The 23,909-nt window shown below is 51.7% G+C and overlaps 1 protein-coding gene across 1 annotated transcript in view; it reads left to right on the top strand.

Moving 5' to 3' along the window:
- Positions 1 to 23,909, top strand: part of SNTG2 (syntrophin gamma 2) — a 124,043-nt gene that overhangs the window by 71,738 nt on the left and 28,396 nt on the right. The window contains exons 9-11 of the mRNA XM_081576295.1: positions 8,171 to 8,298; positions 19,468 to 19,597; positions 21,829 to 21,867. Of these exons, the coding sequence (XP_081432421.1) occupies positions 8,171 to 8,298; positions 19,468 to 19,597; positions 21,829 to 21,867 (297 nt within the window). The remainder of the gene's footprint in view (positions 1 to 8,170; positions 8,299 to 19,467; positions 19,598 to 21,828; positions 21,868 to 23,909) is intronic.

Raw genomic sequence — 23,909 nt, 5'->3', positions numbered from 1 at the left:
GGTGGGGACGTGTTTAATTGACGCCAGTCATCTGGACAGGAGGCTTTTTCAAAGAAAATTAGCCCTGGAAATGCAGTGAAAGCTGAATCTCTGTTGCAGAAGTATTTTAGTTCTGGGTCTATTTAAAGCAGAATTGGGAAGAAATGGATACCTCTCAAGCCCCAAGGGCCTGAGGCACTTGCTTCCCGTCTGCGAGGAACATCACCACCGTCAGGAGCAAACACAGAGCAACTCAGAACCGATGCCCACCCGGCCTGTGGAGGCCACAGCCGCTGTACCGGGCCACGGCCCGGCTGCACCAGCCTTGGGGCCTCCCTGGGACAGCGGGAGATCATGGCTCTTTCTCCCTCAGGAGCTCCCAGGTCTTCTTGCAGAGCCCCCAGAGTGCCTCCCTCCTACAAGCGCCCACTTGCTGGTCCTAGAGGCACCCCCACTCTGCTGCCCAGGGCTGAGGCCCTGGCCACCATTATCCTTAGACTTCGGGTGTAAGTGGACGGTCCACCAGCCTGTTCTGGATGCCTGGGCACCCAGCCGGGGACTGTCCAGTGCCCGGGGCCCAGCTGGCAGTAGGGCTGCATCCCTCCTATCTCCAGGACCCGCCCTCTGCCACTCCCCGCTGTGACCTCTGGTGGCTCCTCCAGCTGCCAGTGTGAGCAGGGCGCCCCGTCACTGCAGGGGCCCTGTCACCCCCAAACCAGTGCTCCGGTGCCCGACATCCGGCTCATCTCCCATCCCCCCCGCATCAGTGGGCGCCAGCTTCACATCCAGTTCAGATGCTGCAGGCAGCCCAGGCTCCCAGCCCCATCCCTGGGGGACAATCTGCTGTGATGGTCATTCCCCAGAGATTTTCCATAAGATGCCCCAAGTCCTAATGTGTGGAAGACTTTTCCCAGCAGCGCAGGTGACTGGCCTGGGAGATGGATTCCTAGCCCCTGGGACTGTTAAAATACGAAACATGCCTTCCAGTGGGCACTCGTCTGGCATGGACCCTGGGCTCTGGGCAGTCCAGGTGGCTTCTCAGGAAAGGCTGGCATGTGTCCTGGTGCTGACCCTTTCAGAGCAGCGGTCCAGGGTGGCCTCCGGGTGCAGTGGAGGACCATCTCCTTTCTTACTGACTCCAGAGCCTTTTAGAAAGGGAGGAAAAGGGAGTACTAAGGAAACTCTTCCCGAGGCAGGGGCTCCTTTCCTGCCCACCTCATGGGTGATCCCACAGCCCCCAAGATTGAGGAAGCAGGTGGGGCCCCTGGCACGGGGACCTCAGGGCTGGAAGGTGGACCCGTCCCTCTGATGTCACCAGGGGCGTGTCTCTACTCCACACCTGCCTCCGAGATGGGTGGTCCTCTGCTTGAGTGATGGGAAGCCAGAAGCCTGCAGGGGGCGGTCAGCGAGTCGCCTGCTGTCTCTTCGTGCAGCATTTGTCTCGAAAAAGCATCTTCCTCACAAACTCACCTCCAGCACTGGGAGTCAGTTGTGCATGCGTTGCTGTTCTGAGAGTCATCGGGAAAAACTTGAATGTACGAGGTGAGGGAGGTCAGGATTCAGGAGGAAGCGACTGTTTACGTTGATCACTGACCCCACACTACACAGGAAAGGAAGTCTTGTCGTCTTCTCAGCCTTCCAGATACTAAAACCAGAGAGGAGCACGCGCGTGGCCGCCCTGCAGGGCGGCGTCCGCGACGTCACAGAGAACAGCACGGAGACCTTCAGATACACGGTCGAGCCGAAGAAGAGGGATGAGTGATGAGAAGTGAAGTTCACCCAGGAACGCAAACTTGGCACCCAGATTTGACTGACGGCACAGCACCTTTATTTATCTTGTTATGAAACTGGAAATGATGCAGGTCTCCTTCAACAGGTGAATGATGGAAGCAATGCCTGCATACACAAATAGCAGAATACCGCTCGGTGAAGGAATGAATAATCCGCTGTTATTCAGGTGCTCGGTCGTATCCAAGTCTTTGCCACCCCATGGACCGCAGCACGCCAGGCTTCCCCGTCCTTCATGATCTCCCGGAGTTTGCTCAGACTCATGTCCATTGAGTCGGTGATGCCTTTCAACCATCTCATCCTCTGTTGCTCCCTTCTCGTCTTGTCCTTAATCTTTCCCAGCTTCTGCTGAAATACACAGAAACGGAGATCCTCTCACAGACTTCCTGCCGAGAGAATGAAGCTATGCACACAAGTACCTCCTGTACGATTCTGCACATAGAAGTTCTAGAAAAACCAGAGAAATCTGTGGTGATGGAAGTCAGACCCGAGACTGCCTGTGCTGGAGGAGACACACCAATAGACAGACTCGGGGAGGAGGGCTCTGTGGCTGGGGTGGGGTGGTTCTGTACGATAATTTCGGGCTTGGTCGCACAAAGTGTATACATTTGTCAGAACTCATCACTGCACTTACATCAGTACATGTCGTTATGTGTAATTTACACCTCAATATAGTTCAGTTAAAATAAAAGAGTAAAGTGGAAAGACCTCAACCATGCAAAGAAGAAGTAACACAGCAATACCTAGAAAATTGGCTTCAAGTCTCCTATTTAAACATCAAGTTTTAAAGCACTGAACATTTTTCTTGGAAAAGGTGACTTAAAAGACACATACCAGCCCCAAGAAATGAGACAGGTGTGGGGTGGGGGGTGCACAGGAGCGCTGGGGAACGGGGAGGTCTGCGCACACTCGTTCCCAGCTCGTACTCGTGATTCAGGGGTGGTGTGATCGCGGGGTGCACAGGAGCGCTGGGGAACGGGGAGGTCTGCGCACACTCGTTCCCAGCTCGTACTCGTGATTCAGGGGTGGTGTGATCGCGGGGTGCACAGGTGGAGTGCTGGGGAACGGGGAGGTCTGCGCACACTCGCTCCCAGCGCATATTCATGATTCAGGGATGGTGTGATCGCGGCTTTAAGGCGGCATCCTTGGCTGACACTCACTCCCACAGAATTCCTCCTTGTTTCCTCTGTGGCTCTTGGTGCTCTCTGGCAGTAAGTTCCACAGGGAGCCTCCTGTCTCGCTTAGGATCCTGAAAGACAGGTGAGATGCTGCCCTAGGAGGCCCGTGTCCGAGCTCCACTGTACTGTCTCAGCTCAGACTCTCCAGCTCAGAGACATCAAGGCGTCTCAGAGTCACAGCTCCCCTGGTTGGTGGGTCACGTTCAAATGTTTCAGAACCAGGATGGCCCTTGATTCCTTATCCCCTGCACCTGTGACTGCATCATAAATCAGAAGGAAGCGTGTTTTGTCCCCACCTTCTCTGGAATCAGTGTCTTGGGTGGTGCATGGCAGGAGATGGTGGCGTGGCACCCGAGTTCCTTGGGCTGCATCAGGGGCCAGGGGAGCTGACAGGTGCAGCCCACAGCTCTCTGCCCAGCTAGGGGGACACGCCTCCTCACCTCTGCACCCTTAAGCTGATGTCCCATCTAGGGCAGAACTTAGACTCACAGTGCTCTAGTTCCTGCAGGCTATGAGCTGTCCTCTGATGACAGGGACCGGCCCACAGAGGAGAAGCCTGCCGGCACTGGAGCAGCCTGATCCATGACTGCAGCTCCTGGAGGTCTGTCCGGGTCAACTTCTCTGGTGTGCATCAGGAGGGAGAGCTCCAGGCTCCTGCATTGCTGGCGCTGCCACAGGTGCCTCTAGACCCAGGCTCGCAGCTGCAGGGAGAAGGCAGCTTGTGTCCTGCAGCCGATGCAGGGCTCCAGGGATGGAGGGAGCTCGGAGGTGACCCCAGACGGGCTCCCCCTCTCCTGGGCATCCCATGGACCCGCCCTCTAGAGTGAGTTCAGAGCTGACCCCAGACGGGCTCCCCCTCTCCTGGGCATCCCATGGACCCACCCTCTAGAGGGAGCTCGGAGGTGACCCCAGACAGGATCCCCCTCTCCCGGGCATCCCATGGACCCACCCTCTAGAGGGAGCTCGGAGGTGACCCCAGACAGGATCCCCCTCTCCCGGGCGCCCCTGGACCCACCCTCTAGAGGGAGCTCAGAGGTGACCCCAGACAGGATCCCCCTCTCTCGGGCATCCCATGGACCCGCCCTCTAGAGGGAGCTCGGAGGTGACCCCAGACAGGATCCCCCTCTCTCAGGCATCCCATGGACCCACCCTCTAGAGTGAGCTCGGAGGTGACCCCAGACAGGATCCCCCTCTCCTGGGCGCCCCTAGATCCACCCTCGAGAGGGAGCTCAGAGCTGACCCCAGACGGGCTCCCCCTCTCCCAGGCCCTCCTGGACCCGCCCTCTAGAGTGAGCTCGGAGGTAACCCCAGACAGGCTTCCCTTCTTTCCTACCAGACCTGCCCTCTGGGAGGCTGTTAAGCATCACTGAAAACCCACTGATCTGCAGAGACCTGGTGGCTTCCTTTAGCCTCATGGTTCTTGGGAATATACAAAGTATTTTTCCAAAGGAAACACCAGACAATTCTGACATGAAACTCTGGGCTTGTCAGTGGCCTCCACGCGAGAAGCTTTCCAAGGCAGAGGGAACAAAAAGCCTCCTATGAATAGTTATAGTCTGATGCCAAATGTGCTCAATGAGTTAAGAAGTGCAACCTGATTTTATAAAAGAAAACATTGCTTTTCTTAGTGAGAAATTGCTTTTTATCCTACCTTTTAAAAAGTAGATTTAAAATGATTTGATAAAATAACCATATTCTTATGCTCATTTGAATGTTGTTTACTCTATACTGGAATCCATTATGACATTTTTTTTTTTTTAATATGGACCATTTTTAAAGCCTTTGTTGAATTTGTTACAATATTGCTTCTGTTTCGTGTTTTGGTTTTTTGGCCATGAGGCTTATGGGATCCTACCTCCCTGACCAGGGACTGAACCCGCACCCCCTGCGTTGGAAGGCAAAGTCTTAACCACTGGATCCCCAAGGAAGTCCCCATTACAACATTTTTAAGTGGTGGTTTTGCAGGGTTTTTCTAATAACTTTGAATATTGATGCATGTTTGTGTCACAAGTTTGAATCAGTGAGAAGAGCAAACTGCCCTCAGAGAAAATGCACAAAAACATATATATGGAATTTGAAAGATGGTAACGATAACCCTATATGCGAGACAGAATAAGAGACACAGATGCATAGAACAGTCTTATGGACTCTGAGGGAGAAGGTGAGGGTAGGACGTTCTGGGAGAATAGCATTGAAACATGTATATTATCATATGTGAAACAGAACACCATTCCATGTTCGATGCATGAGACAAGGGCTCAGGGCCGGGGCAATGGGATGACCCAGAGGGATGGGATGGGGAGGGAGGTGGGTGGGGGGTTCAGGATGGGGAACACATGTAAACCCATGGCTGATTCATGTCAATGTATGGCAAAAACTATTACAATATTGTAAAGTAATTAGCCCCCAACTAAAATAAATAAATTTATTAAAAAAAAACAAAAAAAAAAAAAAGAAAGAAAATGCACAAAAACATGATTCTTAATGAACTCTTATACCGTAAACATAGTGTGTGAATGCAAATAGCAGTGATAAAATTCGGTGAAAACTGGTGACTGAAGACATGCCACGACGTGTGACTAATTCTTACACCGTAGCAGCAGCACACGCGGGCGCAGGGGTGTCCCAGGAAAGCCGGCGTGAAATCCGTAGCAAAGGGATAAACCTGGCGCTTTCCAGTGCTGCGCTCACGAGACACTGAAAGCAGGTGTGTCAGCAGACCTCAGAACGTAAAGCAGAAAGATGATCGTCAGTGATGATTCATGGTCTGCCTCACACCTCTGATCTTACAGTGCCTTTGCTTTTGAGCTACTGGCTGAGGAATTAATAAATGTAAATGAAGAACATTCGGAGGACACCCACGCACAGCTGCTAGCTGCTGGGGATCCAGGCTGCGTCTCCAGAGGCCACAGAGGAGGGTCCTTCCTGCCCCTCCCAGCCCCGGTAGCCCGGCATCCTGGCCGGCGGCCACGTGGCTCCCAGGTACACCTCGGTCTTCACAAGACCCCCGCTCCCTTGTCCGGGTTCTGCCTGTGTCCCTCGGGTAAGGATAGATGCCGTCGTGTTAGGGCACCCGGACAGTCCAGGGTAAACTCGTATCGCAATGTGAACACGCGTCTCTGTTCAGCTACTTCAGTCGTGTCTGACTTTGCAACCCCGTGGACTGTAGTCCGCGAGGCTCCTCTGTCCATGGCGTTCTCCTGGCAAGAGTACTGGAGTGGGTTGCCATGCCCTCTTCCAGGCGATCTTCCCAACCCAGGGATTGAACCCAGGTCTCCTGCGTCTCCAGCATTGCAGGCAGGTTCTCCACCCACTGAGTCACCTGGGAAGACCCCCCATCGCAATACCATTGTCTGATCAAACCTGGAAAGACTTTGTCCAAATAAGGCCCCGGGATGGGACCTGCTGGGTGTTATCCCCGAGTGTCTGCTATTCAGCCTGAGACGGTTGAGCTCTCGTGGGGAGTTTGGCCTGAAAGGAGTCATCCCCGTATGCAGCTTGCCGGCCTCGTTGGAACGTTCATTTTGTTTTGGAGTAGAATTGATTAGCAGTGCTGGGGTCGTCTCAGGTGTGCAGCGAAGCGATTCAGTCATGCATGCACCTGTGTCTATTCTTCTCAATCAGACTGTTACAGAGTGTTGAGCTGAGTTCCCTGTGCAGCCAAGCAGGGCCCAGGGGAGCGACCCCACCGAGCCCTAGCGTCTCCGTGTCCTGAGCAGGTGTGGCCGTCCGTGCGAGAGCAGAGCCTCAGCGCCACCCTTGCCGCCCGCGGGCCCTGCTTCCCCAGCCCTCACGACAGGCCACACAGCGCGGAGTCTGGCCGCCCCAGGGCGGGGCCCTTCTGCTGCTCCGGGCCGGGTCTCGGTTGCCGCCCTGGTTGGCAGCTTTGTCTGTGCCCTGGGGATGTGCACGGTGTTCTGTCCGCGTGTCCCTGAGCCGGGAGCTGCTGGGGCTCCCGCCTTTGTCACCAGAAGCCAGCTGCTGCAAGGATGCTTCTGGAGAGGGAGGCAGACAGGGCCGCAGCTGTCCCCTGCTGGGGCGGGATGCCGCTGGCCCCGCCCTCAGGGCCTGGGACAGACCGTCTGTGACCCTGTGGCTCACTGGGCACATGTGGCTGTCCCGTCTCAGAACATGGTTGTTTGCGTGGCTTCATTCAGCCTTTCGAGCATCTTCCTGATAGCTGATGGTGAACAATGTTGGATTCATGATCTCTGAAGAAGAAGATTTCGCTTCAGGACCAGGCACCAGGCTTGCTCCGTCTAGAGCTTTTTGTGTAGCAGACTTTTATTAAAGTATAACAGGGGACAGAGAAAGCTTCTGACACAGGCATGAGAAGGGGGTGGGGAGTGACCCCTCGCTACTCTTAGCGAGGGGGCTGTATACTTTTTCAGTTGGTTGTTACAGTAAATCAAAGGAAGGGCTCAAGGCTGTGAAGATCTTGCCAGACCCACTCCCACAATACACATTTTAAGACGGCAGGATCAGTCAGAAGGCTCTCAAGAAGGAGAACCGTGTCCTCAAGCCGGATACGTTGCTGTTATATAGTCGTTGGTACAGAGTTTAAGATGAGTTGCTTTGTTGTGTAATCATCAGCTCTGGACTTAAAAAAACGTTATATGTGACTAAGACTAAGGAATGTAGAAAAGAAAGTTTGTCCTTTTCTCCTTGAGAGCTCCGACCCCTTTCCTCTCTTCGGGGACCCTGAGCTTCTTATCCAACTAAGAATTAACTCTCAGCCCCATTACCCGCAGGCCCCGTCCCCACCCACCCCCGCTCCCTTTGGACAGGCGCTGAGAGCTTTGCCATTGGCTAATAAGCTGGGCTTGTGACCGGTCACCTGTTAGCATCTTGTCAACATTACTATGTATGAATCCCACTGTGATTTGACCTTCCGGCTGGGGGAGGCCCTCACAGCCTCTGACTCACGGCCTTCCTCAGGGCCCCAGGTTCCTCCCAGGGCCAGTCTCTGCCCCCAGCCTCTTCCCTGTGACTTTTCTCTCTTTGGTGCAGTATTTTGTTTAAAAAATAGATGAAGAATATAGTTTACTTTGAACTAGAAGCGCACTTGTTTCTTCCCAGAGCTCTGAGAGCGCACGCACCCTTGCCGCGGCCGAAACGAGTTAAATTTGAGTTTGCAGACGTGATGTCGGGGCCTGTCAGCGCCCTCCCTGTTTTCGTGCTCTCGGCTGATCCTGTGACTCTTGCTTCTCGTCTGTTCTGCACAGGCTCCGTCCTCGCCTTCCTCGCCCGTAGCTAATGAACCAAAATACGAGAAGCGCTGGCTGGACGCCCTGTCGCTTCCTCTGTCCATGGCCCGAGTCTCAAGGTGCAGAGCTGGAGTGGACCCGTTCAGGTGTGTGACCGTGGTCTGGAGTGGGGCGCGCCGAGAAACCAGAGGTGCATGTCCTTGTCGCGGGGTGGGCTCAGCGTTTGCAGGAGCCGACTGTCAGGAGTGGGTCTGTGTAGCGCTGACTGTCGCTGCTCCCTCTTCTGAGATGTGGTCATTAGCAGAAGCAATGATATTTCCAGTTTCAAATGCCAAAGAATTAGACTGAATGTAAGACTGTGCTCTCCTCCAGGTTGGATCCAGTTACAGAAAAGTCCTCTAACCAGCCCTCTGGGGCTTATCTCCTTCATTAATAAAATGAGAAGGCTAGACCAGACCTCCGGTCAATAGACGTTAGTGTGTGAGCCTGGTTGATGCAGTAACTTCAGTTTCATCGTTAAGGGCTGGATGTCCGCCACTGTTTTGTGGAAAAGCTATCGTTTCCCCCTTTTTCCCCGCTGAGTTAGTGCAGTGTGTCACCTGTGGCTGACTGCCATCAGGGAGGCTGAGAACTCAGTGGCTGGTGCGTTTCCTTTCTTTCTTAGGTGAGTAGAGGCTGGGTGAGTACAGGAAGAGAGCCTGAGGTTTGGAAACAGCCCTTTGCTTGATAAAACCCACGTGCCTGTCACGGCCACTTTCAGGTAAACACAAAGCATCTGCAGGAGGAAGGACCCCAGGAGGCCCCCTACCCCCCGAGGCGACCACACGCCCCTCCTGCGCCTGAGACCTGCTGTCTCGGCCAGCAGCAAACCAGAGGCTTCCCTGTGGTTTTAAGAAAGCTTGTCGTTGTTTTATCACTAAGTCGTGTCCGACTCTTTGTGACCCTGTGGACGGTAGCCCGCCGGGCTCCTCTGTCCGTGGGAGTCTCCAGGCAAGAACACTGGAGTGGGTTGCCATGCCCTCCTCCAGGGGATCTTCCCGACCAGGGACGGAACCCACATCTCCTGCATGAAGGCAGGTTCTTTGCCAGCTGAGCCGCCAGGGACGCCCTTGACAAAAGCAAACACACCTTACTAGCTTTGCTGACTCTTTTATGACTTTAATATGGGCAGGAAGGTGCACAAAGTAAAATGACTGAAATTCTGCCTTTATAGTGTGCTTGTCAGACACAGCCGTATGAAAGTGACGTCTGCAGGCTGAGCAGATGCTGGTGCCCCTGCCATGTAACCCTCTGGCCCCACCTTGAAGGGGAGGAAAGGGCAGGCATGTTGCCCGAAGCAGCCTGAGTTAGTTCTGTGGCTCCTGGGGACCCTGGCTGCAAGACCTGCAAGGAGCACTTTAGAAGTTGCAAACCCTAAACCAAATGCTTTTTAAAATCAAAGGCTCTCAACTACAGCCTGGGAAGGATTTTGAGGACATCCTTTGAGTGGATAAAAATAAGTGGGATAAGCAGGTCAGAGGTCAGCGCCCTGGGGTTCCTGTCATTGTCCAGTTGTTGGACCAAAATGTATCACCATCTCCTGCATGTTTGCCTTTTTTGAAAGTTCAATTCAGTTCAGTCACTCAGTCATGCCCAACTCTTTGCGACCCCATGGACCGCAGCACTCCAGGCCTCCCGGTCCATCATCAACTCCTGGAATCCACCCAAACTCATGTCCATTGAGTCGGTAATGCCATCTAACCATCTCGTCTTTTGAAAATTATTTGGCCAAGAATGTTTGAGGTTCCTTGGTTTTCTGAAAATTTATCCCAGAGATTCTATAAAAAGTAGATGCATATTTAAACCTAACATTTGAAATTTGTATTGAAATGATAAAAGTCAGTTTTAACAAGTATTATTTGCCCCCGGGGCCTGCAGGGGTGTCTCTGGCCAGAGGGCCTCTCACCTGCTCACTGTCAGGAGGAGGTTAGAGTCAGAGGTTCTCAGGCACAGTGGGAGCTAGGCTTTTACATAAACGTCATGTCACCATTAATGAAGGTTAAATCACTGAACGCACAAGACAGAAAAAGATGCTTCCGTAAAATCTGGAGGAGAGCGTCTGGATCTGAAAGGAAACCAGGCGTAGAAGCAGCACAGCGTTTGGGTAGGAGGTTGGCTGGCGCTCCCAGACCACGTCTGCAGACGCTGGACGCGGCTAGGCAGCCTCGCAGGTCGCTGGGCAGCAGCTCGTGCTTCTGGCTACCAGGCAGTTACTAACACATTCCTCTGACTCTGCGTGTAGAAAACCGTGCCTCCTAGTGGGCCTGATGGCTGTGAAGAAGGCAAGAGACTTCTAAGCAGGCTCTTACCTGTTTCCTGTTGCTACGGCTAGTGCAAATTTAGCTTCAAAAGTGCACGCTTATCATCTCACAGTCTCCACGGGCCAGCTGACATGTGTGCTGGGATCTCTGCAGGCTGGCCTGGGGTGGGGCCGGGCTGGGCTCTCTCTTGAAACCAGGCCCCTCCTCAGGGTTCTCTCGGGTTGAGGGCGGCATTCAGTTCCTCAGGTTTGGGGGCTGGGTCCCCATCTCCATACGTGTTCCAGCCACGTGTCCTACCTGTCAGGCAGCAGCAGGTGACCTCTTGTCCTGGGCTCCGGACTTGTCTCTGACCTCCAGGCCCGATGGGAGGACTTGAGACCATATTGGGCCAGCCGGGTAATCTTCCTAATTTAAGGACAGCTGACTTCAGATCTTAACTACAGTAAATCCCCTCCGTACAAACAAGTTCCATTTCAAGAGCAAGTTCGTAAGTCTAATTTGTTCGTGTAAGTCCAACAAACTGGGCCTAGGTACCCAACTAACACCGTCAGCCAGATAGTGCTGTAGTGTGTTTCCAATACTTTTCACACAAATAATACATAACAAACACACAAAAAATGAAGAAAGCATTTTTAATCTTGTGGTTCAGTTCCTGGAAAAGTGCAGCAGTCCGGTACGGCAACTGGCACACGGGACTGAATCTGGTGCGCGGGGCAGAAGGCTGACTGGGGCGGGGGACGGTGGAGCTGAAGGCCTGGCGGCAACAGGAGACGGAGGACAAGCTGCAGTTCCCCCCCCGCCTGGCGCTGGCACGGTGCATGTCCACGGCTCTGACGGCTTGCATCCTGAAGGCTGGCATGTAGGAGACTTACTCTACGCTCGCAGAACCCCGCCAGCCACACTAGAGCTCCGTGTCCGACAGAGCACGTGCTCGGAGGCTGGGAGCCCCGCCCGAGTGCCTCGCGTGTTCAGACCCGGGAACCTCGGTTTGGGAATCTGTCCTCTGAAGATGCTCTTAGCCTTGGTCTGCAGCTGCGTGTGCGTTCACGTGGTCCCCATGACGAGTCCAGTTTAGGTGCCCAGACTGGGCTAACAAGGTGCCCACCTTAGTGTCTGTATTTCAGAAGCCGAGGGGAGGGACCGTCGTTAAGAACAAGGGAAACTTGTGCTTTAGAGCTGTCCGTAGTTGGTCCATCCACGGGCAGGGGACTTCAGATGCTCTGAAAGCCTGGGCCTCTGGACTTGGGTCAGTGGCTTCACCCCCGGGGGCCAGGTGGTGTGGAGGAAAGAGCGGGTTTGGACGGAACCAGCTCTTAGACCGCTTCGGCCGTGGGGCACTTGGGCCCTCGGGACCTGCGCAGCTCGGGAGCCCGGCCTGACGGCCCAGCGGGGGATAGATGAGCGCTCCTCTGCTTCCGAAGGTCGCTTTATGGAGAAAACGTGAACTAGCGCAGGGTTTACGGAGCTTTTAAACCCCTTCAGAAGGGTGCCGACAGGTGTGGGTCCATTAGTGGTTTGTGGGCTGAGGAGTGCCTGAATAGGAGCAGGGAGACAGTCTGAGCGATTCCCGCAGCATCTGCATGCCTGCCCGCTCTGGGGGATTCCGGGCCCGAGGCCCTGCTCCCGTGGTTCTGCCCAGATGAGCCCTGCCTGGGTCTCCAGCTTCACGCTGGCCTCGAGAAGTGCAGAGGCCCTTCCTTTGTTCCTCTTTCTAAGGGACGGAGGAGGGAGGGAAGTAAACAGTGTTGGTTCTGTTTGTCCCCCATCTTCCGTGTTTGTGAAAGTAACAGAGATCTGACATCTTGTCACTGACAGTAAGACCCCGTTTGGCTGTGTCGGGGGTGTCGTTGTTGCAGAGGAAGGACCGTGGATGGGACCCAGGGGCAGCCGCACCGGGACAAACTGCAAATGAGCGGCACTGAACAGTGATGCTGGGAGTCAGAAGGATCCCACTGATGCCTGGTTTGCTTTGCAAAGGATGGCTTCATGTTTAAACTGCGTCCCGGGGGCTGTGGGCGTCTCCACAGAAGGAGGGCCTTCTGCAGGGTGGGGTCCCTCGGGGGTCATAGCAGGGTCAGGTCAGGGTCCGCTCTGCACTGGGGCTTGGAGAGTGGGCCCCTGTGGTCGTGGCTGAGCTCGCCTTGATCCGGGAGGGTGCAGGTAGGGGGCTCTAGGGGCAGGGTGGGCCTGTCCTGGGGAAGCACTGTCAGAGAGAGGTCGGCAGGGGTGGGATGCAGGGGAGATTTGTGACCAAACAGCCTTGGTGGTTCTCTTTGCTCAGGCAGAATTCAAGCCCTTTTTCTCTTGTTCGTAGAGTTCAGGGAGAGGCCTTGTCTGTGAATGGCCTTGGAACTGCTTATATTCATCAGAAGAACCCCACAGCCCAGCCAGGAGCTGTTGGCTGTCAGGCTGAAACAGAGCAGGACCCTGTGGTCCTCGCCCCGACCTGTCCTCAGCCTGCCTTCTGTCTGTAGAGAAACTTTCAGTTCAGTTCAGCCGCTCAGTCGTGTCCGACTCTTTGCGACCCCATGGACTGCAGCACTCCAGGCCTCCCTGTCCATCACCAACTCCTGGAGTTGACTCAGACTCATGTCCATCGAGTTGGTGATGCCATCCAACCCTCTCATCCTCTGTCGTCCCCTTCTCCTCCCGCCTTCAATCTTTCCCAGCAGCAAGGTCTTTTCAAATGAGTCAGTTCTTTGCATCAGGGGGCCAAAGTATTGGAGTTTCAGCTTCAGAGAAACTTTAGTCAAAGAATAACTATAATCACAGAAGTGAAAACAGCAAAAACAAGGGAAAATAGTCAAAGGAGACCAAATGATAGTTTAGTCATTAAGCAAAGTCAGGGACCTTCAGTTCCTCCTCGAGGGATAGAGATAATATTCTGAGCCGTGTCCTGCGAGCTGTCTTGTAGATACTGAACCCCCAGCAGTTGGAGGCCTTAACTACGTGATGATCGGACTGTAGCCATGTCATAAGGCACCGTAATTCTGAGAACTGGCCTCAGGGAAACGGGGACAAACCCACCCTGGAACTGAAGACTAACTGTACTTGAAACAATCAAGATGATGCTGATGAGACCACCGATGACCAATTTCAAGATGACCATCAGAGCCGACCGCGCTGTTTCTGCCTGGAGCCCCCTCCGTCTGTCTGCAAAATATCTCACCTGTGGACTTTCGGGGAGAGGGGCCGGGGGTGGTGAGCCTTTGGATAGGCGTCCACCCTCTCCCCGGGTTGCCGGCATCCAAAATAAAGCAAGCTTTCTTTCCCTCCACCCTTGTCTGTTTCTTGGCTTTTGAGCAGCGAGCAGCCGAACTCCACCTTCTCAACTCACCACGTTTAGTTTGTTCTGAAATCCCCGCTGCGGGGAGAGGAGCCAGGGTGCGCGTGCTCATAGAGGAGATGATGTCCTTCTGTGAATGTTCCGCAACCGACCAGGCTGCCTGTGCCCTGCACGCGGGGTGGAGGCAGGGGCACAGCCCCTGCAGCCCAGCCTCTCTGGTCCCGAGAGCTGCTGTGTCTGCTGTCATGTCCTCCGAGTAGTGGGCGAGGCCGGCCTCAGGGCAAGGTCATGACGGGCCCGCGGGGGTCCTTAGCCAGCTTCATCCATCCTGCAGAGGGGGCCCTGGGGAGGAGAGCCCGCCGGAGCTGAAGAGGTTCTGAAGTTAGCCTCCGGTGGAATAAATACAGAAACATGTTTAAAAATCAATCTGTTACGTGAATAAAACTGAAGGTTGAAACGAGAAAGTATCTTGACCGATAAATCCGTTGCCAGACACCAAACTCGCCTGTTCCACAAACACGTCTGTTCAGCTGCTTCAGAGTCCGACGGGCTCTTCCTTTAGATGAAAACAACAGGGATTAAGTAGTTAAAAGTCTGGATCTGAATTTAGAGATAAAGGCTACATCGGGGAAACGAGGGCAGCGTGGGTGAGATGTGCGTTTCAGGGAAGGGGCTGTCCAGAGCGCCCACCCCCAGTGCAGGCTGCTCTCCAGGGAGCTCATGGTCTCGGCCAGCAGCTCAGGTCTTCCTAGTGGATAAATCAGAGGAGGGCACTGAAGTAGAACTGGGTGTGGCATCTGCTTCCTCACGGCCCCTGCCACGGTATGACACCGGGTCAGCGGGCACGCCTGTTAGAATGCAAGTGTCCGGGGGTTTGAAAGCTTTGCTTCATAGAACTGAAAGCCTTCAAAGGCTGATTAGTGCCTCCTGGACACAGAAATCCTGATGGAAAGACAAAGAAAATGTAGAGAAAGACGTGGTGTTTGTGTCTAATTTCCTTAGCTATAGAATAAAACTGCAGGTTCTATTCAAAACAGTTGTAAAAAGAGAACTTCAAGACTTAGACGTCACAGTGGTTTTAGCCACCAATGAATGTTTTAGAATGTGTTCTGTTTTATGATTCTAAATTATTTCTCCGTTCTTGATTTATAGTATTTTGAATTTTGTTCAAAGTAATTTCAATCATTATGCAAAGTGGAATTTTAAAATGCGTGATTGATTTAGGAAGAATTTAGGAACATAGAAGATGGTGAGACAGGTTCTGCATACACGTTCACAAGCACAGAGCAGGGTCTCCGGCCTGCTTGGCCCGTCCCTGAGCGCTGGATGCCGTTCCTGTGTCTGTAATTATGTGCCCAAGTGTGCCGGGCACAGAGATCTCCCTCAGCCCACCTCACTGCTGTCCCTGCGCCTATGGGCACCTGTGTTCAGAGGCTGCACCCTGGCTTGGGGGGCAGTGGTTTTGTGTCCATGGGCCGTGGGGAGGGGGGACGCTTGCACATCAAGATGCGTGTTCTCTAGCATTAATTCACAAATACTCTTGCACCCCTGCTCCGTGCAGTGCTGGCTAGCTGGGGCAGGGGGAGGTGGTAAGGATGAGCAAACCCGGGAGTGCGTGCTCTCTGGAAGCTTCCTGTCCATCAGGAAATGCAGGGCCTGAGGTCAGAGCAGAGGGAGACCCGCATGAGGTGGCTTTCCTCCCTTTCCCTCAGCAGGACCCTGGGCGGGCCTCCACCATCTGGCTGGGACCTGCCGCCTCCATATTGGTCAGCCCTCTGCTCTCTGACCGGCCGGGGCTCGGAGAACTCAGACCTGGGCTCAGGACAAGGGTCACGGGGGGACAAATTGGCCTTTAGGGCAGCACGAAGGGAAACTTTTTTTCTGAATTTGGTGAACTTGGGTGGTGCCGGAATTTTCCAGTAATAGTGGCTTTTTAATAAACACACTGATGCAGGGAGAAGGGCGCCTGCATTTAAATTGAGTTTTTGTTAATATTTCATGTGCGTCCTTGGAGATGCTGGTGCATGGTGGGAAAAGTAGAAAATATTTCTCTGGCTTCCGTGAAAAAATAGCACCCACGCCACAGAGGCAGGCTTGAAGTGTGACATGTGAATGACAGTTTGGAGATGTTTTTCAAATTCTGAGGAATATACACATTTTTTCCTCTCATTTTGGCTAGTGAATATTCATAACTCTCGATGTGAGTAGACAGATACCACCCTCTCGGCTTCCAGAGCCCGAGGGCTTCAAGTTCATCAGAGCAGAGACACTGCGGTCGGCCACTCTCCCTGGACACCGTCCGGGTATAAAGGGACGGGACTGGCCGGGGCCTGGGGGCCTGGGTGGCCGTGGGCTGTGACTCATGGGTCAGCGGTTCTCTAGGTCATTTTGAAATAACAAGTGTATTCGTTCTTTAACAAACACACAACGTGTTAAAAAGACGATTTGTAACTTTGAGTTCTTTTTCTCCGATGTTGCAAACCTGACGGCCAGTCAAGTCGGGTGCCGCTGGAATTCCCCGGCACAGCTGAAGGAGGTGTCAGAGGGGGGTTGTTGCTGTGGGACGCGGACAGGGGTGCAGGGTTGCTGCTGTGGGACGCGGACAGGGGTGCAGGGTTGTTGCTGTGGGACGCGGACAGGGGTGCAGGGTTGTTGCTGTGGGACGCGGACAGGGGTGCAGGGTTGTTGCTGTGGGACGCGGACAGGGGTGCAGGGTTGTTGCTGTGGGACGCGGACAGGGGTGCAGGGCCGTGAAATCACCGAGCTGTGCTGTGTGGTCATGGAGCCGACCTAGCGGGTGTTGGTGCCGAGCTTCTCAGCAGGGACGGAGGGAGAGTCCACGGGGCGGGGGTCTGGCTTCTACACCGGGAGCAGCAGCAGGACACGGGGGTGCCCCCGGGAGAGCCGGTGCTGGTGGTGTCTGTGGAGACGCGGGGAGGGGTGGGAAGGGGCAAGAGAAGGCCCAGACCGCTCCTCTTCCAAGAGCAGCGCTGACTCGACACCGAACCTGCAGTCTCTCAATCTCCTAGGAAGTTAAACCGCGTGTGCATCTAACCTTATTGGAACAGATTTCTTTTCTCAGCCAGAAACTGAATTGTTTCACCTCCTACAGTATGCAACTGTCTTCGTAGATTTCTCTTTGAAAATCAGACTTTCTCTCCAAGCGTGAGGAAATCCTGGAAGGGGTAGACTTTTCCAAAAGCACGGGCACTGCCCATCCTCCCTGGGAGCTCAGGCACCAAACACGCTGCCTTCTCTGGGTGTAGGTTTTACTGCTGATCTTTAAAAGCTGCTGTGTGACCTCACAGAGCAGCCGAGTCCTGAGCAGTGGGTACTCTGCGATTTCTAGTACTGACCATGGCCTTGACCATGGGATTAAGATACTGAGAATCCTGAGCAGATGCTATGACCGTAGAACCATGAGGCAGGTCCCATCTGTGGAAGGTGGATGGGGAGGGACTTGCAGGGGATCCTGAATGTCGCACCTGTGAATCGTTGAGAAGATAAAACCTCAGAGTTGATCGGGAGACTTCTTCATCCGTTATTCAAGCACGCATGCACACGATTTGTGTAACTGACTCTAATTAGCATGACTTTTGTAACAGTAAGCCAAAAGGTGAATTTTCTTGTCACACTTTGTTGGTCTGTTGGCGTCTGTCATCAGCACTGATGCCAACACTTTCACTGTTTTCCCTCATGTAGTTTTAACTGTACCGCCTTCCTTGGCAGATAACTTCATCAAGCAGCAGTGTTTGCCCAGGACCTGCGGGTTTACTGGAATCATATTCATTATCCCGCGTGTTTCTCCCAGGATTTCCATTTCTAGTGCAGTTGGCATCTGGAGCCCGTCATGTGGACGGGACTGTCAGAGCTTAGGTGTCTCCTTGTCTCACAGAGCTGAAGCATGGACATGGTGGGATTCAAAACTCACCCCTTTTCCTTGGAGAGCCGACTGTCTACACCCAGTGCTCAGGTGTTTGCTGGAGCCCTTTTCAAACTAGGAACACGTAGTGTTGAGTGTTTTCTAGCATGAGAGGGTTTTGGATTTTGTCAAGTGCTTTTTCTTCACCTGTTGAGATGATTGTGTGATTTTTAAAAATTCTGTTGCTATGATGTATGACATTAATTTCCAAGTGTCAAACCAACCTTGAATTCCTGGGGTAAATCCCATTAATTGTGGTATATAATTCTTAATAGATGTTCCTAGATTGAGTTTACTAGTATTTCATGGAGACTTTTTTCATGTATATTCAAAACAGATATTGGTCTGTAGTTTCTTGTGATGACTTGTGGTTTTGGTATCAAGGTCACTAAGTTGGAAAATGTTCTGTTCTGTTTGGGGGAGAGTGTGAATAATTGTTATTAATTCTTCTCTGAATGTGTGGTAGACCTCAGTGGTGAAGCCATCTGGGCCTCAACTTCTCTATTTGGTTAGTTTGGGGTTAAAAATTGAGTCTCTACACTTGTAATATTATCTTTTCAGATTTCTTCCTAACTTTCTTCCTAAATCAGCTTAAATAGTTGTATCCCTCAAGGATTTGTCCATTTCATCTAATTTATCTCATTTAGTGACAAAGAGTTGTTGATATAATTTCTTTCTAATCCTTTTTGTTTCTGTAGTACTGATGGTAATAGTTCCACTTTCACTTTGTATCCTAGTATTTTGAGTCTTCTTTATTTTTTCCTTGGTCCATATAGCTAAAGGTTTATCAGTTTTGCTGTTCTTCTTAAAGAACCAGATTTCGGTCACACTGATTTTCTCTGCTCTGCTTCATTAATTCCAGCTCCAATCTTCATTATTTTTTTCCTTCTGCTTTCACTGTGTTTAGTTTGCTCTTCATCTGTATGTATATACACCTACATATTTAAAATTACTAAAGAAATGTAAATGCTTAATTAGAAGATATTCCCTAATGTAGAAAAAGCAGGAAAAGAGGAACAGAGGAACAAAAATGACGTGAGACACATAGAAAATGAAAAGTAAAATGGCAGACATAAGTCTAACTATACCAATAATAAAATTATATTTGAATGATTAAATAACCCAATTAAAAGGTAAATTTTTCAGACTAAATAGAAAAAACAAGATCTATCTTCAAGAGACACATTTTAGAGACAAATAGATAAAGAAAAGATGAGAAAGATATCACAACAGTGACCACAAGAAAGACGGAGTGGTTACACTAGTGCCACACAAAATAGAATTTTAAACTAAAATCATTATTAGAAATAAAGGGGGATTTTTTAAAAAGATAAATGTTTAAATCATCAGGAAGCTATAACAATTATAACTATATACACATCTAAACAGAACACCAAAATACATGAAGCTAGAACTAACAGTATTGAAGGAGAAATAGACAATTCAACAATAATAGTGTGAAGCCTCAGTACCCCAGTTTTAACAGTGGATGCAAAGGCCAGGTAGAACCTCAAAAAGAAACTGGCTCCAACAGAAATATAAGCCAAATAGATCCAATGATGTTTGGAGAGCCTCCATCAATAGGAGGAAACGGGGATTCTAGGGTTTTGAACTTAATTTCAGTATATCTCCCTAGGATACTGAGACAGGTTAGTTTAAGCCCACAGCTTGAGCAGTGTCTCCCGTGGTGGCAGCATGGCGTCGCTAAGCAGGGCTGCTGGGGGCTGGTGGCAGCACCGCCCCTTCCCAGTCCTGAGGCACCGGGCCCCAGGGCCTCCTCCCAGCATCTCATCTCTTCCTCCTTCAGGTCCAGCGCGATCCAGGTGCAGGCCCTGGATGGGGTGAGCTCAGGGCCCCTCCAGTTTCACTCGACCCAGGAGAGTGTCGACTGGCTGAGGGCGGTGTCGGCCAACATCAGCGATCTGATGCTGCAAAACGTGAGCGTGGAGATGGTCCCCTGTCCCTGTCTTTGCCTTTCAGTCCATGGAAATAGTCATGACTCTTTGTTATTTATGATTAACCCTAAAACAGTTGGTCATAACATGAAACAGAAGAACGTACTTTTGAAGAAGGCTTTTATTTGAAGGATAATTGCTTTACAATATTGTGATGGTTTCTGCTGTGCATCAACATGAATCAGCCACAGGCATCCACGTGTCTCCTCCCTCCCGAGCCTCCCTCCCACATCTCACCCCACCCCCTAGGTTGTCACAGAGCACTAATTACAGCAGCCGGGACACGGAAGCAACCTAGATGTCCATCGACGAAGGAACAGATAAAGACGTTGTGGTGCGTACGCACGATGGAATATTACTCAGCCATGAAAAAGAGCTCATTTGAGTCAGTCCTAGTGGCGTGGATGAACCTAGAGCCTGGGATACAGAGGAAAGTAAATCAGAAAGAGAAAAACAAATACTGTACTCTCTCTTTCAACAAATCGAATCTCTAACTAAAAAAAAGTTAAAGAGAAGTCACCCGGAAGTCCCAGCGTGAGAGGAGAGGCTGAGTCAAGCCTCTGGACTCGTCACCTTGGCCTTGTCTCTTGGCTCTTCTTTCCACGTACCTACACAGCCGTCTCTGTGAGCATATACTTTTATATGTTCTCTATCCAAATGCACTGATGAAATGTGAGCATATACTTTTATATGTCCTCTATCCAAATGCATTGATGTAATGTGACATGCATTTGGGGGACCCAACTCGGTTAGAGATGTAATTCTCCAAAACATGGAGGAAACTTAGAAAGAGGCACGGCCACCGGATAGTCTCGGCAGCTCACTGCAGGTCCCCAGGAGGGAACAGGTGCTCTGTCTCCTTAATGGTCCGTGTAAGATCAAGGTCAATATTGAAATAAATAAATGTATAGTCAAACCACATGGTGAGAGCAGCACGTGAATCAAGCCTGAAATTCCCTAGAGCCTCCCTGTATCCTGGCAGGAACATTGTGGCCACAGCCACGGGGGCTCACGGAAGGACCGGCCCTTGGCCGAAGGTGGCCGTGGGCCAATGTCAAGGTCTTCAGTCCCCACCGGGTGACTTGCCCCACTGTCCACACTGGCACTCCCGGGCCTGCTCAGGTCCAGGCCAGCTGGGGGCAGGAGGAGCCTGGATGTTCAGACGCCCACGGCGTGAGGGGAGGGCCTCACAGCCTCCCCTGCAGCTGTTTCACTCCTGACTTGTTCCTGGAAGCTGCTGAACGGTGGTTGCCTGAGCACTTTGAAATACCAGGGAAGCAGAGATGCGTGAGATTTCTATCCCAAAGACCTCAGGGGCTCTCGGCTACACAGGAGGTACCATGTGTGTGCTAAGTTGCTCCAGTCGTGTCTGACTCTGTGCGATGCTGGGGACCGTAGCCCACCAGGCTCCTCTGTCCGTGGGATTCTCCAGGCAAGAACACCGGAGTGGATTGCCACTCCCTCTCCAGGGGATCTTCCTGACCTAGGGGTCAAACCTGTATCTCTTAAGCCTCCTGCGTTGGCACGTGGGTTCTTCCCACTAATGCTACCTGGGAAGCCCACCAGACCCTCTCTAAGACCTCAGTTTTCCAACTTGACATTTGATTTCAAGAGTGACTGAGTGGATAAAAGGCAGAGAAAGCTGGGTGGTGGTAGCTTGGTGTTTGCAGAAGCTCCTGGCCCATATGACTCTCACACACTGGGGGTGCTGGGCAGGGCAGAGGGAAGGAAACCTGAGCGCCTGAGCCGGAGCGCAGATGCAGAGCCCATGCCCACGGCGGTCCTGAACGTTCTATTATCTGGACCTTCGTGTCCTCGCTGCTTGGATGTTGCAGGATTGCTGAGAGAATCGGGGAAGGAGAAAGTGTGAAATGTGAAACTACGGTCACCTGAGATGGTGTGTGCAGAAGTCACTTTCCCCAGCTTTTTGGATGTTGACATGTAAGCTTCTGCTGCCTCGAAGCTTCTCTTACATCAGGTGCCGATAATTGAGAAACAGTGGTGTCGGCGTGCCCGTCTGGGTGCTCTGTTATGAGGATCGCTGCCACACATCCCTCTGTGCTCTTGGTTTTCAGGAAGGAAAAGCATTATAAAAGAGACTTACTTCTGGGGACACTTCATGCAGCTAATTAATTTCAGTTGCCAATTAGACAGGTTGAATAATTGTGCCATTAATAAAATTATACTGACTCCTTTCTTCCCTCTCTCTACAGATGAAAATGGCAAATAAATGCTGTTCTCCTTCTGACCAGGTAGGATTTGTGGTTTTCATGTTGATCATACAATGTCTCCAAAAGTTGCCTCTTTCTGTTTTTGAAATCTGATTTGGAAATTTTGGCAGAAAAGCGTTAGCACACGTGTGATGAAGTTGCAGTCCTCACCTTCAGGGTTAACGCCATTAAACTGCTTGTTTATCCTGGAGAATGTGTGGCAGGAATCGTCCTACCTGAGGGTGCCAGCTTACCAGTGATCCAGGGGCACTTACATTTTATGAAGGAATCGTGATCAAGTGATAACCCAGATATGATTGTGGAGGCTTAGAGGGGTTTGATGACTGAGACCAACCTGTGTAATTCGGGATCGTCCACATCGTGTAATTTTCTTGGATAACGTCTTCACTGGGAAGTTTCGCTCTGGGAGGCCTTTGACGGGGCAGGTGCTGCTGCGGGTGGGGTGGGAGGAGAGCGTCGTCCTGCCCCCAGCACGCGGGCCTGTGTTCACCTGGAGGAGGTGTCCTTCGCACCCGGACCGGGGCCGCTGCAGCCCCGCCTCTTCAGGAGCCCTCTGCCCATTCCTTCCGAGAGCAAAGGCCAGCTTATAATACACCCGGTTTTCTGATTCAAGGACAGCTCACTTACTAGGCCTGTAAGTACTTAGTTGCATATCAGATAAATAACCTTTGAAGTCACTACATTCTTCTTCTATTTCCTTTTTAATAAAGTCATAGTTTAAGCTCTAAGTGGGAATATTTTAAATGGAGAGTGCATGAGCTTTCCGTCGCTCTCACGGCTTGAGAAAGTCTTCACTGTAGTCTCAAGTCAAGAAAACAAAAGGAATGTGTTCAGCTTGCTTTAAATAGTGCTTAGAAATACTCTTTCAATAGTGCTGAGTGACAAAATTTGAATTCAGAATGAAAGGCATTCAGGAGAGTAAATACCTGCCAATCAAACATTTACTGAAAAATAGGAAATTAGCACCATGTTTTAAATTAAACCCCTCTAGTCAACATTTTTAAATTAGAAAAGAGACACAAAGAAAAGTCCTTCTTTTATTTCTTGTAATGTTGTTTCTAAATTTATGAAGAACTGCTTTTGTTTACGGGCTTCCCAGGTGGCTCAGTGGTAAGGAACCTGCCTGCCAATGCGGGTTCATTTTTAAATTAGAAAAGAGACACAAAGAAAAGTCCTTCTTTTATTTCTTGTAATGTTGTTTCTAAATTTATGAAGAACTGCTTTTGTTTATGGGCTTCCCAGGTGGCTCAGTGGTAAGGAACCTGCCTGCCAATGCGGGTTCAATCCCTGGGTCGGGAAGATCCCCTGGAGGGGGAAATGGCAAGCCCACTCCAGTATTCTTGCCTGGAGAATCCCGTGGACAGAGGAGCCTGGCAGGCTACACAGTCCATGGGGTCGCAAAGAGTCGGGCTTGACTTAATGACCAAACGACAACAAAAGCTTCGTTTACATAGCTGAATGAGAGGTTAGCTGTTTAGTGAGAAACAGCCCCATAAATGTCTGGGGTTAATACAGGACTCGTTCCACACTGGCACACAGAGAATGGAGTTTTCCTGCTGTACTTCCTGTTTCCAAGTCGTTTCTCTTGGACTTTTCCCCAGGACGCACCTCCCCATAGTTCACACTTAAAGTCTGTCTTCTTGAGGCTGAAACCAGCCTCTGGATCCCAACACTGAGTTAAATCTCAGAGACAGACTTTGGGGTGAAGTAGGAAAGAACAGCTTTATTGCTTTGCCCAGCAAAGGGGGCCACAGCAGGCTAGTGCTCTCAGAACGGTGTGTCCCCACTGGGGGCGGGGGGTGGACAGCGGGGAGTCTTCTCGTCCAGGGTGGGAGTGCTGGTCAGCATCCCGGCGTGTGCAGGGCCCGCGTTCCTTCCGTCCAGAGCCCACCTGGTGGTCTTGTGCTGGACTTCAGCCGTTCCTGTGGAATGGTGACCTTCTCTCTGGAATGAAGAGGGCTTCATCAGGGAGTTAGCACCTTCCATCCGGTGGGGCTTTCATTCTGCAGAAGAGCTCAAAATACTGTCCTGTGTGTCCCCTAAGGGCGAGGCAGGACCCTGCC

The sequence above is a fragment of the Giraffa tippelskirchi genome, chromosome 1, assembly GCF_054371585.1.
Source record: "Giraffa tippelskirchi isolate mGirTip1 chromosome 1, T2T-mGirTip1v1.2.pri, whole genome shotgun sequence".
Taxonomy (NCBI): Eukaryota; Metazoa; Chordata; class Mammalia; order Artiodactyla; family Giraffidae; genus Giraffa; species Giraffa tippelskirchi.
This window is presented reverse-complemented; position numbering and strand designations above follow the sequence as displayed.